Source organism: Pipistrellus hanaki (genome assembly GCF_964339955.1).
Source record: "Pipistrellus hanaki genome assembly, chromosome: 15".
Taxonomy (NCBI): Eukaryota; Metazoa; Chordata; class Mammalia; order Chiroptera; family Vespertilionidae; genus Pipistrellus; species Pipistrellus hanaki.
This window is the reverse complement of record NC_140517.1, coordinates 5,816,051-5,830,878: the sequence shown is the minus strand read 5'-3', so window position 1 is coordinate 5,830,878 and position 14,828 is coordinate 5,816,051. Positions and strand designations below refer to the sequence as shown.

Below are 14,828 nucleotides of genomic sequence, written 5' to 3'. Positions count from 1 at the left end.
TGTGGCATGTACTCATAGCAACCCTGCTAACAAAGCAATGAAGCAATGGAGTTCCTGCTCAGCACAGGTTAGCTGCTTTACCCTCAGCTTGTGCTCAGCCAACAAGCTTACTTGGCATCGCGGGGTTCCAGGTGAGCACCTCATCCCAAGCGACTTTCTCCACTTCTCTTCTGCGCTTGTACCACCTCCTCCCTGCTCAGGGGGCGGGCCTGGTCCTCACGCCCTCCGACCCCAACCCCTCCAGGTTCCCATGACAGCGCGCAGGTGTCGGAAACACATTCTATCGTCACGTCTCCTTACGCTCTCCAGAGGCTCTGAGATGACGGTGGGGGGGAAAAATAGTCCCTTGGCAAAAGGGGTTCTCCTCACGAGGAGGCGGGTCTAGGGCGGGGCTTCAGGGCGGAAGGAACCGGAAGTCCGCGATCCCCGCCACGGGATTGGCCCCGCGCTCCACGGGGGCGGGCTCAGGCTGGCGGAGGAATCCACGCCGAGCGCCGGGCGGCGCGTCGCCTCCATTTAAGGCGCGGAGCGCGGCGCGGACGGCAGTTGCTGTGGTTTCCGCCCCGGGTCGGCTTCGTTCTGGGCAGAGCAGACGCTCCCGGACGGACGCGGCGCCTCGAGTCCAGGTGTGTAGGTGGCTGCGGACCCCTCGAGGTCAGTCCCTCGGCGCCCCTTGTCCGAGCCGGGGCCGGCCCCCCTGCGTCACCGGCGCCGCTTTGGGGCCCGCGTCCCGGGCGCCCCGGCGCGGCCGCGGAGAAGGCCGCCTGCGCGATGTTCAAGAACACGTTCCAGAGCGGCTTCCTCTCCATCCTCTACAGCATCGGCAGCAAGCCGCTGCAGATCTGGGACAAGAAGGTGAGGGGCGATCAGTCAATCAATCAATCATCAATAAATAATCAGTAATAAAATAAATTGAGAAGGTAAGGGGGCGGCGGGGCGGGCTGCAGGGGGCGGGGAGTGGTGTCCGGTTGGGGCCTGGGGGAGGCCAGGCCGGGGGTTGAGGGATGGGGAGAGATGGGGCGTCGTGTAAGCCGGGGGTCCATATGGGTGGGAGGGTCCGGGGCCCGGGTGTCCCGGGGGCCGAGGTCTGTGGTTAGGTCGGTGGTTCCGCGCCGCAGATTTGCCTCGGTCGGTCCATTCCTCGGGGCCTGGGTGCCCCCATCCATACACGGCGGGGTCGACAGTGGCTCTCAGGGCAGGAAAGGCGTGCACACTTGTTGGAAACGCACAGATGAAAGCAGCTGCTGTTCACGGATTTTTATCAAATTTATGCTGACACCCTGCCTGGTGCCAGGCGGTGAGCTGGGCGCCAGACACGGAGCCTTTGTTCCAGAACCAGCTCTGTTTGGGCTTCATTCGCTTGTTCCCCCTCTTCCCCCCCTTTCTGCTGATGCCAAGCAGGTGGGCCTGGGGGAGGGGGAGTCGGTGCCCTGCCTCCCCTCGGTGCCTGGCTTTTCCGGCGGGAAATGGCAGAGTGGTGATCCAGTCTCGTCTGCATGCATGAGCTCACAGCCCCGTCCCAGCGTCCACAGGACGGCCCTGGCCCCGACCTCAGGCGGCGATGGCCCCGTGTCCACTCTTTGGAGATGTGGCGTAGGGGGCGTGTGTGTCTGGCAGCCTGAGAGTTGGTCTGCATTTTGTTACCTTGATATTTCATGTCTCATGCAAGTTCCCTAACAGTCAGCTAGCTGAACCCTTTTCTTCTTCTTTTTTTCTTTTAATGTTTTTATTGATTTCAGAGAGGAAGAGAGAGGGAGAAGGAGAGGGAGAGAGATAGGGACATCAATGATGTGAGAGAATCACCGATCTGCTGCCTCCCGAATGCCCCACACTGGGGATCGAACCTGCAATCCTAGCAGGTGCCCCTGACCGGGATCGAACCCAGAACTTCTCAGTCCATAGACCGACACTCTTTCCACCGAGCCAAGCCAGCCAGGGCTGTGCCCTTTTCTAGAAGTTAACATTGGCCCTGACTCAGTGGATAAAGTTAACATTGGTTTGGCTCAGTGGATAAAGCGTCGGCCTGCAGACTGAAGGGTCCCAGGTTCCATTCCGGTCAAGGGCATGTACCTGGGTTGCAGGCACATCTCCAGTGTGTGGGGGTGTGCAGGAGGCAGCTGATTGATGTTTGTCTCTCATCGATGTTTCTAACTCTCTAACCCTCTCTCTTCCTCTCTGTAAAAAATTAAAATATTTAAAGAAAGAAGTTCAGGTTGGCACTCTACTAGGGGAGGGAAGGCTGGTCACTTAGGATCTACCAGTGCTGCTCTCCTCAGGGGAGAATGAATTGGAATAATATGAGTAAGGAGTTTATTGGTGATGAAGCCAAGAACTTTGGGTTTCATCTCAGGAACGACCTTTCAGTGAGCGTTTCGGGCCGCATAGAGAAGGGGAGGGAACTGGACCGCCTTCTGCCTGTTGCCATGGGAGTTCTGCATTCTGCAAGCAGCTTCCAGGTGGCGGCTCCCACTGTCCTTTTCATACGGTGCTGAAAGACGGATAGAGGAGTTTGGGGCCTTGTGCGTAAGTAAGCCTCTTAGCTATCCTATAAAGTCCCCACGGTGATGGCTCCACAGTCGAGAGCTGATGCCGAATGTGGCTCAGGAAAGCAGTTCCTTAACCTGTTCCCAAGTCACTAAGGTTTTCAGTGCGTGCTTTTGTTCACTTTGGAATAAAATATTCGCTCTGGCCGAAACTGGTTTGGCTCAGAGGATAGAGCGTCCCAGGTTCGATTCCGGTCAAGGGCAAGTACCTTGGTTGTGGGCACATTTCCAGCAGGGGGTGTGCAGGAGGCAGCTGATTGACGTTTCTCTCTCATCGATGTCTCTAATTCTCTATATCTCTCCCTTTCTCTCTAAAAAATCAATAAAATATATATTAATACACACACACACACACACACACACACACACACGCTCTGTGAAGAGAACCTGCAGCGAGGGTACCAGGAAACGGGGGGAACTTTGTAAGGCTTCTCCACTGTGACTGGACTTAGTTACGGGGAGTGGCCTTGTGTGCCTGTTGAACTGGGATTGTAACCAAGTGCCGGTATCAGGCAGCGGAGATAGAAAGTGGGACGTGATGGAGGAGGAGAGGTAGGTTTTCAGGGCAGGTCAGAGCTTACACAGAGAATTCAGTGCTCGGGACCTCAGCTGCTCTGTGAGGTGAAACTTGGGTTAGAGTTGCCCATTTTAACCCTTCTGGGCTTGATCTTCAGTAGTCATTTTTCTGATGCAGCTTTTTACTAGTCAACATGTTTACATGTGAAACAGAAGCAAAGTAACCATGGTGCACCTATCCCTTAACAACGCCACTAGAGGTCGATGGTACCCTGATGACATAAACACATGTGAAAACATTGTTAGATTGACTGGTAGAGTACATGGAGTCAATTTTGGCAAAGAAAACCGTAGAAGAACACTCATTTTAAGCAAAATTCTTCCCCTGGGGCAAGGGAAGGAAAGGGAGAAAAAGAGAATTTTGGAGACTCACAGGCTTTGTTATATGTGTGCCTTCTCTTAGCTATCCTATAAAGTCCTCCGCACGTGTTGGGAATCCAGTTTGGTCCAGAGAACCCTGGGAATTGAAAGGACCTTTCAACTACTTATAAAAATAAATAAAACTTATCAAAGATTTATTGAACAACAGACAGGTGACAGGTATTGCGTAGATTTGAGGAGATACAGAATTAAGTATTTTCCCTGCTGGGGATGAGGGCAAACTTGATGGAGAAAAGAAAGGACTGTTCACATTGATCAAGAAATGACCTGGCCCTACAGTTTGGGTCCGTGGTTAGAACGTTGTCCTCCGACTGGAGGGTCTCTGGTTCGATTCCAGTCAAGGGCACATACCTCGATTGTAGGTTCCATCTCTGGTTCCGGGTTGAGATGTGTGTAGGGGCAACAAATCAGTGTTTCTCTTACATTGATTTTTCTCTCTTGTGTCTCTCCCCTTCCCTTCCTCTAAAAATCAGTGGAAAAAATACCCTGGGAGAGGATTAACAACAACAAAATGATCCCAACCTTTGCCAATAGGTACATCATATTGGCTCTCAGTGCATATTTTCAATTATTTTTATTTTACAAAATTTTACTATTTTCCTTCCCTAGTTTATGGAGAGAGAATTCCTGTGATTTGTTTTCTGCCAAGAAGAATATGCCCTGGCCAGTTTGGTTCAGTGGATAGAGTGTCAGTCTGTGGACTGGAGGTCCCTGCAGACTGGAGGGTCCCTGGTTCGATTCTGGTGAAGGGCCCATGCCCAGGTTGTAGGCTTGATCTCCAGTAGGGGGCGTGCAGGAGGCAGATGATGGATGTTTCTCTCTCATCGTTGATGTTTCTACATCTCTCTCCATCTCCTTCCTCTCTGAAATCAATAAATATATACATATATAAAAAGAAGAATCATCTTGGAAAAATTAGGTTTGTTTTTGTTTAGGCTCTGTGTCTCCTTACGAATGTGAGGAGTGAATGTCATATTCAAAATCCCCGTGAATTCGCAAACTCCATGTTTGTGGGTGTGGTGACATTTGTATCCCACTCTTTGAGGTTCACAGCCCCTCTCCCTTCTCATCCTTCAAATCTGAACTTTAACATTATTTCATTGAGAGCTTACGTGGGGTATCTCCCTCCAGACTGCCAGTTCCTAAAGGGAGGAATGGTCTTTGACCTTGAACCCCAGTGCTGAGTGTGGTTAGGCACCTTGGATTTGTGGCCTGGCTCTGTCTCAGGTCCTCTGCTCTGTGACCTTGGGCAAGTGCTTAACTACTCAGTTTTCTCATCTTACAGCAATGCCACCTCTCTCGTGGTTATGGAGATTAAAGGAAGATGCATATGAAATGCTTAGCAACAGAGTTATGGCATACAGTATTAAATAGGGCAGGAAACTAAGGGGTTTCCACAGGAGTAAAAGGGTTTATATTGGAGCTCAGTATTCAGATGCTGAGGAAGAGGAATCCCAGGTTTCTGAAATTAGAATACATAATTTAATCCCAGTGGTCGGCAAACTGCGGCTCCCGAGTCACAGGCAGCTCTTTGGCCCCTTGAGTTTTTAGCAAAGGCCAGCTTAGGAGTACCCTAATTAAGTTAATAGCAATGCACCTACCTATATAGTTTAAGTTTAAAAAATTTGACTCTCAAAAGAAATTCCAATCGTTGTCCTGTTGATATTTGGCTCTGTTGACTAATGAGTTTGCCGACCACTGGGCTAGTGCCTGCTTACCTAGTTCTCCAGGCTCACCTGTCCTGGACTCGCCAGCCCTGGCTCCCGCCTACTGAACCTGCTGAACTGAAAGAGCCCTGTTCTCTCGCACCTTCATTCAAGACTTTGTGTTTGCTGGTCCCTCTGCTGGGACCTGTGCCTCCACCTCTACTTCAGTCTCTAGGTCACAGCTTACCAGCACCCCTGGGGTTCATTTCCATCCCCTTCTTCCTTTTCATCATACTCAATCACGCTTAATGTTTCTTTTTAATTTTTAATGTTTTGAGGGAGAAATATTGATTTGTTGTTCCACTTACTTATGCATTCTTCCATTGCTTTTTAAAAAAATATACTTTTATTGATTTCAGAGAAGAAGGGGGAGAGAGAGAAACATCAATGATGAGAGAGAATCATTGACCGAATGCATCCTGCACGCTCCTCACTGGGGATCAAGCCCACAATCTAGCACATGCCCTAGACTGGAATTGAACCTGGGACCCCTGTCCACAGGCCAATACTCTATCCCCTGAGCCAAACCAGCTCGGGCACTTCCATTGGTTCTTGTATGTGCCTGACTGGAGATCGACCCCAGAATCCTGGTGTATTGGGATGATGCTCTAACCAACTGAGCTACCGGCCAGAGCCCTCAATCACACTGGAAATTAGCTTCTTAAGATCTGTATTCCTGGCTAGACTGGAAGCTTTCTCATAAGCTTTGCAGTTTTTCAATCCAAGAGTTTAGGAGAAATTAGGGGTTTCTTAAGGTTTCCTTAATTTCTGGGCCTTGTAAGTGTTGCATTGTCTAAAGGACTCCTGTGTGTACTGGAAACTTTTCTTGGGTTTGTAAAGAAAACACCAGGAGATTTGTTCCCACATACTGCGTGTGTAAAACCTCATTCCCAGTTCTTCCTGGTGATATCCTAAAAGCCTGTTAGGATACAGGCTTCTCCGTCTCTCTCCTCTCGCCTGGCTCTCTCAGCTGGAAGGGATTAGGTTCCCATTCCTGTTCCTAAGTAAAAAAAGAGAATGAATCTCCAGAAAACTCCCACGCCCCAGCTTGTAAGGAGTGAATCTTGTTGGTCCACGTTAAACTGACGCAATTTCCAGTAGAGGAATTGACAGCATTTGGACATGAAGGTAGGGGAACTTTTTTCAGACTCTCCCTGGGTCGGTGTGATGGTGTTCTTCATGGTTCTGAGTAACAGCTTTCCCATAATTGGCGAAGACCTAGTTTTAGTTACACCTGCCCTGTGGGGGCGCGGTTACAAAGATACTGGCTCACAGTGCACGCCGCTGCCCTTACTGAGCTAAGGGCTTGTTGTAGGCGCTCTGAGTTGCCTGGCTGCTGTCTGATTACCCTGTGAAGTGACCCACTGGGGCCTGGGAAGCCGAGGCCGTGCTATGCCCAACTCGCCCCCCAGAGGTCTCCCTCCACCCGCTTTCCCCGAGCAGAGCTGGCTCTGCCTAAACGGCCAGCGCTAATGGCTTACTGTAAATTGGAACCTGTGTCGTTAAGACTAGGATAGCAGATGGCTGGGGGCTCAGCTGTCTGCCAGGATAAGTGGGTGGAACCAGGAAAAAAAAGAGAGAGAAGAAACGGGTGGGGGTAGGAAATGGAAACCACTCCCGTGGTATGTTTAACGCACCTGTAGAAATACAGAACGCCGCCAGCTTCCTCCCGTAGTATTTCCCCCTCCCTGGGGCTTAGGTCAGTGTTGCTTATTAGTTGCCCCAGCAACGATGGAAAGCTGGGAGAGTGATTGCAAGAAGGGCCTGATGGTGCCCTCCCTGGTGGCCGCGGAGGCCGAGAGCCACTCTGACTTGCAGCTGTCAGTTGCCTGGGTTCGAGGCTCCGGAAGTGCCTCCAGCTCAGCGTGGGGAGCTCAGGAACTTGTAGCCAATGTGAGACTGGCTTTATTTATCTAGTTATTTATTTTGGGGGGAAGAAAACACGTGTAGGCCACAGTTGGATAGCGGGGATGTGTTATAAAATAAAAAAGAATTCATGTCACAAATAACGGGCACTTTCTAATTTAGAGAGGGAAGGAAAAGAATGCTGACGGTTCATCTTATCTTCATTTCAAAGCCAGCCTGCCTGGCGGCCTCTGCCCTGGAAGCGCTAAGGAAAGGAAGTTGACGTCCTGTTATCGGTGTTTGTCAGAAGCGGGACTGGGGAGGGGTTGCTTCCTGGAAGACCTTGTAGTATCCAGGAGCCAGATCGCCAGGGGGCTAGGAGCATGCCCCTCACTCATTCCCCTTCCCGTCCACGTTTCAGAGCCTGGAGAAGAGGCTTGGCACCTTCTAAGTGCTCCTCTCTCTCTGGTTAATTGCACCTCCGTCAGCCTCCACTGTTTTGTTCACATGAGTTTGTGTTTGCAGCTCTGAACTTAAATAAAGGGGGAAAAAATCATAATTCACTAACAGATCAACACAATTTGATTTCGTAGCGCTGGCAGCTTGGGATGTGAGAAGACTGTTTTTCTTCTTTGAGGCCTGAGCTTGCTCCTTAGCTTGTCTCACCACCAGCCAGGCTAAAACTCTAAGACCATAGGCGTTCCTTCACAAAAGCTGCCTTGGTTCCTCGGGTTCTCTTGTTTGGGGGCCACATTAATTAATTTTGTAAGAATAAGTTTGCGATGTGGTTGTTGCTGTGGCTGAAAGGAAGTTCTCTCTAGGAAGACATTGAAAGCCGCCCTAAAAGCTGTGCTGGCGGCAGCAGGGGCTGCCCGTACAGATGCCCATGCAGAGTCTGCTGGCTTCCAGCCCGCGGGTTCTGCTCGCAGTGTGAGGCATTGTTTTCCGCTGCGAAACCCCAACGGTCAGCTTTGCTCCAGGGAAGTCGCCTGCTGGAAAGGAGATGGATAGAGGCAGCTTCCCCACCGCTCCTGCCCTGTGCTCCCGCCCAGTGCTCCCGCCCTGGGCTCCCCGCTGTGAAGCCAGGCTAGGCTGTCTGGAGCTGGATGGCCTGAGAGGCCTGGGGGAGGTGAGATCTGAGGCCGGCGCTCTCAAACAATGTTGGATAAATTGCAACAATTTGCACTTCAGCAGTAGTAGCCCAGGGGCAGTAAATACTTAATCCTTTCAACTTAATCATCTGTTTGAATGTTGCCTAGTATCTCTTAAGGTAAGAATGAAGCCAGATCACAGGGAGTAATTAGCAGTAGGTTACAGAATTGGTGTTTGCATCTTGTTGGAATACTGCCAGCTCTGATCACCTGGCTTAGAAATGTCCTAACTTAGTCCTCCAGCACGGCCTGCTTTCCCCGCAGCCCGGGCCAGCAGCTGGAGGGCCATCGCCACTCGGCTGGGAGGGTTCCTGCCTGCGGGGAATGAGGTGGGCAGTGCTGGCACACGCTACACAGATCCAGGCCTTTGTGCTCTTAATCTCCCTTGGAAAACGGCCTAGAATCCGAAGCAGGAGGGCCCTGGATGTCGGCGGCTTTGTTTGAGAAGCACTTCAATGTGGCATTTGTGTCTTGAGAACCAAGAAATGCCACATTGGCAGAGATCTGGGGCCCGTCCACCAGCAGTCTGTCTCTGACGTGGGCACCGAAAGGTGATTGTGGGGAAGCGTTCCGCTGGCAGCCTCTGGGCTCCTGGTGTGATGCACCCGGGAACTCTGGCTTCCTGTCACAGTCCGTGTGGGTACGTTATCCAGGAATGTTTTAAAATCCTTCTTGAAACTATTCACATGTGCCAGCTCTCAGAGTGACACAGTCCAGAAGTCAGCACTTACTGTATGCCCGGAACAGTACTGAGAATTGTGGAAGATACAAATGATGCTTAATGCTTGGTCCCTACCCCTGAGTTTACACGTTTTTGAGAAGATAAGGCTCAGTTGCAATTTGTAGAAAAAGATGGCCAGTGATATCAGATGTCACCTGAGGAACGCCAAGCAACCATGAGTGGATCAAGTTCACAGTAACAGAGCTCAGAGGCTGGTGTTTAAAAATAGGATGGCGTATTATTAATAACCTGTGTTGAAAAAGACAACTATTATCCCTGGCTGGTTCGGTTCGGTGGTTAGATCGTTGGCCCGTGGACTGAAGGGTCAGGGGTTCAATTCTGGTCAAGGGCATGCACCTCGGTTGCAGGTTCTCTGCCCAGCTCTGGTTGGGGTGCTTACCGGAGGCAACCAATCAATGTGTCTCTCTCACATTGATGTTTCTCTCTGTCTCTCTCCTCCTTCATTCCACTCTCTCTTAAAATCAATGGGGGAAAAAATATCCTTAAGTGAGGATCAACAAAAAAGAAAGAGAAAAACACAACTATCAGACAGACTGGACACTGTGTTCTCTCCCTTGTGTGAATCCACTGGGAAGCCAAATGAACAATCGGTGAATTCGACAAACAGCCCATCTTCGCTGTCCCTGGGAAAGACCGCCTTTGTCTTTCTGAGTCCTGGTCCTTTTCATGTGGTAACATATTCAGCCCTAGCCGTCCAGCCCTGTCTCTGAGATATCTTTGCACATCTCTGCTCTGTCCATACTAGGTGCTTAAGAGTTGATTGCTTGAAGGTAATTCTTCTTTCCTAAATATTTTGAGAGGAGGCACCTGCATGGAATATTGATTCCTTCCCCTCATATACCTCCTATATATGCAGCAAACAGTACAAAACGACGACGTAGGATGAAGAGCTGAGTTGTGTAGTGTGGCCTCTCTGAGCCAGGAGAACAGGTCAGATTGGTCAGCGTGGGCGGGAAATGCCGATGAAGCCGTCCGTGTGGGCCATCGAGGGACTTGCTTTCGTGCTTGAAAAAGTAGGAACTAGGAGAAGAGAAGAGAAGGAAGCAGGAGTAAACCTGGGGAGTAGCGCTCTCATGTTCCGGTTGCCCCTCCGCAGGGACGCTCAGCCCCGGCCTTTCTGCAGCGTGGGTGTGGCCGGCCCGGTGGGCATCCTGACCTCTGACCTAGGAGCCACCATCTGCTCTCCTGGGTGTCGATGTCCGCATGGTAAAGAGGACACAATGCCATTGCTTGTGGGTTTTTTGCTGTGGGAAGGATTAAGTGAGAGAATGAACTGGAATGTTCTAACGCATAGCAGGAGCTCATTAAATGTCAGCTGAGTGAATGGGGTTGATTTCTTTGGGAAGACATTTATCCTGATTTATAGGTTGCTGAGTTCCCTGTGACTCCTGTGGTGGTCGAAGGGACCCTGCCTAGCAGTAATAGCATGGTTTACTTACACACAAGCGTCAACATAGCATGTCACAGACTTCCGTGTTATTCACCCTAGGCCGCTGTGGTTTTCTTTAAGTGATCCCATTCACCCTTCAGAATCTTAAAGTTGTTGCCAAATATTTCAGTCCTAACCAGTTTAATTTTCTCCCTTATAGGTGCGGAATGGTCACATCAAAAGAATCACTGATAACGACATCCAGTCCCTGGTGCTGGAGATCGAAGGAACAAATGTCAGGTAGGTGGGACTCCGTTTTCCTAGAGACACTGGACCCCAAGGAGGCCGCACCTCATGGAGGGGAAGGCACAGGCTGTCTGGTCGGGCCACCTGGTGGGAGTCCAGCTCTGCTACTTAGAGCTTACCTTGGCAAGTTACTCCGTCTCCTTGGCCTTAGTTTCCTCATCTGTGAAATGGGGGTAACAGCAGTATATCTTTGTGCAGATTAAATGAGTGAGTGTGGATAAAACACTTAGAATCTGCTTAGCACGTGTTAAGCGCTGTGCAAGTGTTAGGTATTATTAATATTTAACCAAGGTGCGTGTGTGTGTGTGTGTGTGTGTGTGTGTGTGTGTTGGGGGTGGCCACTGTGGGCTTTGGTGCCAAAATGGTCTTAGTTTTGGCTTTCTATCATTTGTTGGTTCTCTTGGACCAGAAGTAGATCTCTTATTGGAAGCACTGCCTCAGATCCACGTCTGGTTTTGCTTCTCAGGTATTTTATTGTTGGTGTCTAGTCCTATTGAGCTTTTGTTTCAGAGTCCAGCATTTTTTTTTAATTACTCAAGAATATGTTCTTATTGTCGAAACCGGTTTGGCTCAATGGATAAAGCGTCGGCTTGGGGACTGAAGGGTCCCGGGTTCGATTCCGGTCAAGGGCATGTACCTTGGTTGCGGGCACATCCCCAGTAGGGGGTGTGCAAGAGGCAGCTGATCGATGACTCTCATCGATGTTCCTGTCTCCCTTCCTTTCTGTACAAAATCAATAAAAAATATATTAAAAAAAAAAAAAAGAATATGTTCTTATTGATTTTTAGAGAGAGAGGAAGGGGGAGAGAGAGAGAGAAACATCAATCAGTTGCTTCCTCTATACGCCCCGACTGGGGATCGAACCTGCAACCCAAGTATGTTCCCTACCCAGAAATCAAACCCTCAGTCCTTAGTTGTTTGGGATAATGCTCTCACCAGCTGAGCCACCTGGCCAGGGCCAGAGCCCAGCTTTTTTTAAAGCATTAGCTGACTAAGGGGTGAGGGCTTCATTGGCCGATGAATCTGGAACTTGTGGATCTGCCTTTCGCTTTACCTCTTCGGCCGCGGGTTGCTGCTGTGCATACACAGAGGGAAAGGCCAGCAGTGTGTTCATTGGCATTTCCTTCTCCTCAGCACCACGTACATCACGTGTCCTGCAGACCCAAAGAAGACATTGGGAATTAAACTTCCATTCCTCGTCATGATTATTAAAAACCTGAAGAAATATTTTACTTTTGAGGTACAGGTGAGTGTGTGCACGTGAACGTACATATTTGTGGCTGTGCCAGAGAGGTGTCCCATCAGCCTGTGGGACAGTGCCTTCTTTCCTGCCTGAGCCGTAAATATATTTGGTATTAGTAATCATAATTTAATGCCGAGTTTTTAAAGAAACGGTAAATTTAACCCTAGCAATAAGATTTCAAAACTTATGAGTTAGAATAGTGTTCATTTGGGGAGTACCCATTTAAATACTGGGTTATTGTTGGTCTCTATCCTAGTGGCTGCCTCCTGCACGCCCCTACGGGGGATCAAGCCTGCAACCTGACATGTGTCCTGACTGGGAATTGAACCAGGACCTCCTGGTTCATGGGTCCATGCTCAACCACTGAGCCACACCGGCCATGCTATTTCTATATTTTTTATTTTCCAAGGGAAGAATGTTTATGAAGTCATTCTATGGCCTGAGAGCCTGGTGGGTGGGTGTGCCATATGTCATAAGCAGCTGGCGTTGTCCTGGCAACAAATTAGATACACTTGCTCCTTCCAGGCCATCTGCATCCAGAGTGACCTGTGTCCGGCCTGTTCATCCTCCCTTGGGCCTCAGCCCCGGGCACCAGGGCGGTGGAAGTTCAGGGCCTTGCCTTACAGATTGCCAGCTTCTTCCAGGGTGGAGGGGGCGTGACTCCTGTCTCCATCTCACAGGTCCTCGATGACAAAAATGTGCGCCGGCGATTTCGGGCGAGTAACTACCAGAGCACCACGCGGGTCAAGCCCTTCATCTGCACCATGCCCATGCGGCTGGATGACGGCTGGAACCAGATCCAGTTCAACCTGTCCGACTTCACGCGGCGGGCGTACGGCACCAACTACATCGAGACGCTGAGAGTGCAGGTGCCAGGCCCTTTCCGGATGGAGCCCCGTGAGACGGGGGTGCTCTGTCACTGGATCCGGCCCCCAAGCGCAGGGGTTCTGATAGAGATAGCGGGAGACTATGGCGAGCAAACCCCCTCTCGCCAGAATCCGCCCCAGGCCAAGCGGGACACGCCAGGGGGGTGACGCTGCGACAGCACCGCGGGGTGGGGAGCTCTAGGCGGACCGGGAGATGAGGAAGGACGGTCCCGTTGAGTTTCTCAAAATAAGCCTGGCGCCCACAGATCCACGCCAACTGCCGCATCCGCCGGGTTTACTTCTCAGACAGACTGTACTCAGAAGACGAGCTGCCAGCGGAGTTCAAGCTCTACCTCCCGGTGCAGAACAAGGGGAAGGTAAGCACCGAGGCCCCAGGAGGGCCCGGCGGTGGGTCGGAGGCCACGTCCTGGGAGGCCTCTGCCCTGGGGCGGCTGCACGGCCTCTGCGTTGACATGGAGAACGGGGCGCCTTTCCATCCTAAGACCTAAGTCTTCCCCTCCGTCAGCACGGAGTCAGGCATGAGCCTGGCAGGGTTCCACTGTGCTCCTCCCTCCACAGGTGATCCTGCCCCTCCTGGGGTTCGGGGTGCAGGGAGTCACAGGCACCCCACCAAATCTCTATTTAAAAACGCTCACCGGAGGATATGCTTTAGAGCACATGTGTCAAACACAAGGCCCGCGGGCCAAATCCAGCCTGCCAGGCCTTGCAATGTGGCCCGCACCACGCTGTCATCACTGCACTCCACTGTCAGTTTATGACATTGTCAGTTTATGACTGTTCAGTAAACCATTCGGCCCGAGATTTAGGCTGGATTTTAGATTTTGGCCCCTTCTCTGATTGAGTTCGACACCCCTACTTTAGAGTGAAAGGAAGGGAGAAGGGAGCGGGGAGGGGGGAGAATCGTCGATGTGAGAGAGCCACATCAGTTGGTTGCCTCCTGCACATGCCCGACCAGTGCTGGGTATCAAACTGCAACTGAGGTACATGCTCTTGACTGGGAATCGAACCCTTGACCCTTTGATGCCCAGGCCAACACTCTAACCACTGAGAAAACTGGCCAGGGCCCATTGAACTCTTTCTCAGCCCGTGGCTCTCTCCCCTGACACGATGGCAGCACTCCCTGCCTGCTGCTGCTGTCGTGTGCGCTTCCCGCAGCTCAGCCCTCTGGGCCGGAGCTAGGGGACCAGGGCGCGGACCATCTCTGTCTGATAACTCACACTGATGCCTCTCTTTCCCCCTCAGCAATAACTGGAATGCAACTCAAGGGATAGACCCTGGACCCGACTCTTAGTTTTAAAGGAAACTATCTGGAGGACAATGCAGAAAAACAAATATTTCTATTAGTTCACTGTGCTGTGGTTCTTTTGTCTGCTCCTCGGTGTCCCGTCTCGGACACAGTGACCTGCCGTACGTAACGCCTCGTAAGTACAGCGGGAAAGCGGGGCTCCTGGCGCTGATCCCGCTGCCACCAGCGCGGGGGAGATACCCGACCACGAGCTCAGAATTAAAGGTGTCCCTTCAGACCAAAACCTCTTTCTACGGTTTGTTCTTTGTTTTATATATGACCTAAATATATGTATATGCTTGTAATACTCAATCTGGAAATGAATAAAATGTTATATTCTTGGTTTGTACATCTGTTCTTAGTTTGTGTCTTTTGTAATGGTGACATTTTTCTTTGTGGTATGAAAATAGAGCTCTTTCCCAAGACCGGCCCATGCATTCGTGCTGTGCAGGAGCTGGCAGTGAGCGCTCAGCGCGAGGCCGATGTGTGGATACTGACTTGGAACAACTTGGAAGATGAGCAGGTGGAAAACCCAGGGTCGGTGCAGGCCCAAGAGGCATCTTCTGGGGCTCGGGTCCTAGTCACTGAGGACTGAGCACAGCTAGCCCCCTTGCCTCTGTACCGCCTCCCTGTTCAGGTCCCACAGCAAGTGCCCGCCGGACTTAGGGGAAGGGGCTGCTTTAAGCACAAATCACGTGAGAGCTGAAACCTCCTACCACTGCCCGCTCACACTCACTCCGGGGCGTGCTCCTTAGACAGGTGACCTGGTTTACGGAAGGGAAGCCCTTTGGCTG

At 51.1% G+C, this 14,828-nt stretch overlaps 1 protein-coding gene across 2 annotated transcripts; it reads left to right on the top strand.

Annotated features, from left to right (window-relative positions):
- The first annotated feature begins 511 nt into the window (after positions 1-511).
- Positions 512-14,383, top strand: CFAP20 (cilia and flagella associated protein 20). Of its 2 annotated transcripts, none has more exons than XM_084906950.1 (6): positions 512-855; positions 10,534-10,613; positions 11,754-11,865; positions 12,543-12,731; positions 13,035-13,105; positions 13,992-14,383. In XM_084906950.1, the coding sequence occupies exons 1-6, from the start codon at positions 772-774 to the stop codon at positions 14,038-14,040; spliced, it is 585 nt and encodes a 194-aa protein (XP_084763076.1). In that variant the 5' UTR covers positions 512-771; the 3' UTR covers positions 14,041-14,383. The 2 variants fall into 2 exon arrangements, with proteins under 2 accessions (XP_084763076.1, XP_084763077.1); XM_084906951.1 differs by having other exon boundaries at positions 516-855; positions 12,995-13,105.
- The last annotated feature ends 445 nt before the right edge of the window (positions 14,384-14,828 follow it).

What these genes read in the sequence shown, in the direction of transcription:
- CFAP20 (XM_084906950.1), top strand. Translation starts at nt 772, where the DNA reads ATGTTCAAGAACACGTTCCAGAGCGGCTTCCTCTCCATCCTCTACAGC. An exon ending in TCGAGACGCTGAGAGTGCAG is followed by an intron (nt 12,732 to 13,034) that starts GTGCCAGGCCCT and finishes TTTACTTCTCAG; the next exon opens with ACAGACTGTACTCAGAAGAC. An exon ending in CGGTGCAGAACAAGGGGAAG is followed by an intron (nt 13,106 to 13,991) that starts GTAAGCACCGAG and finishes TTTCCCCCTCAG; the next exon opens with CAATAACTGGAATGCAACTC.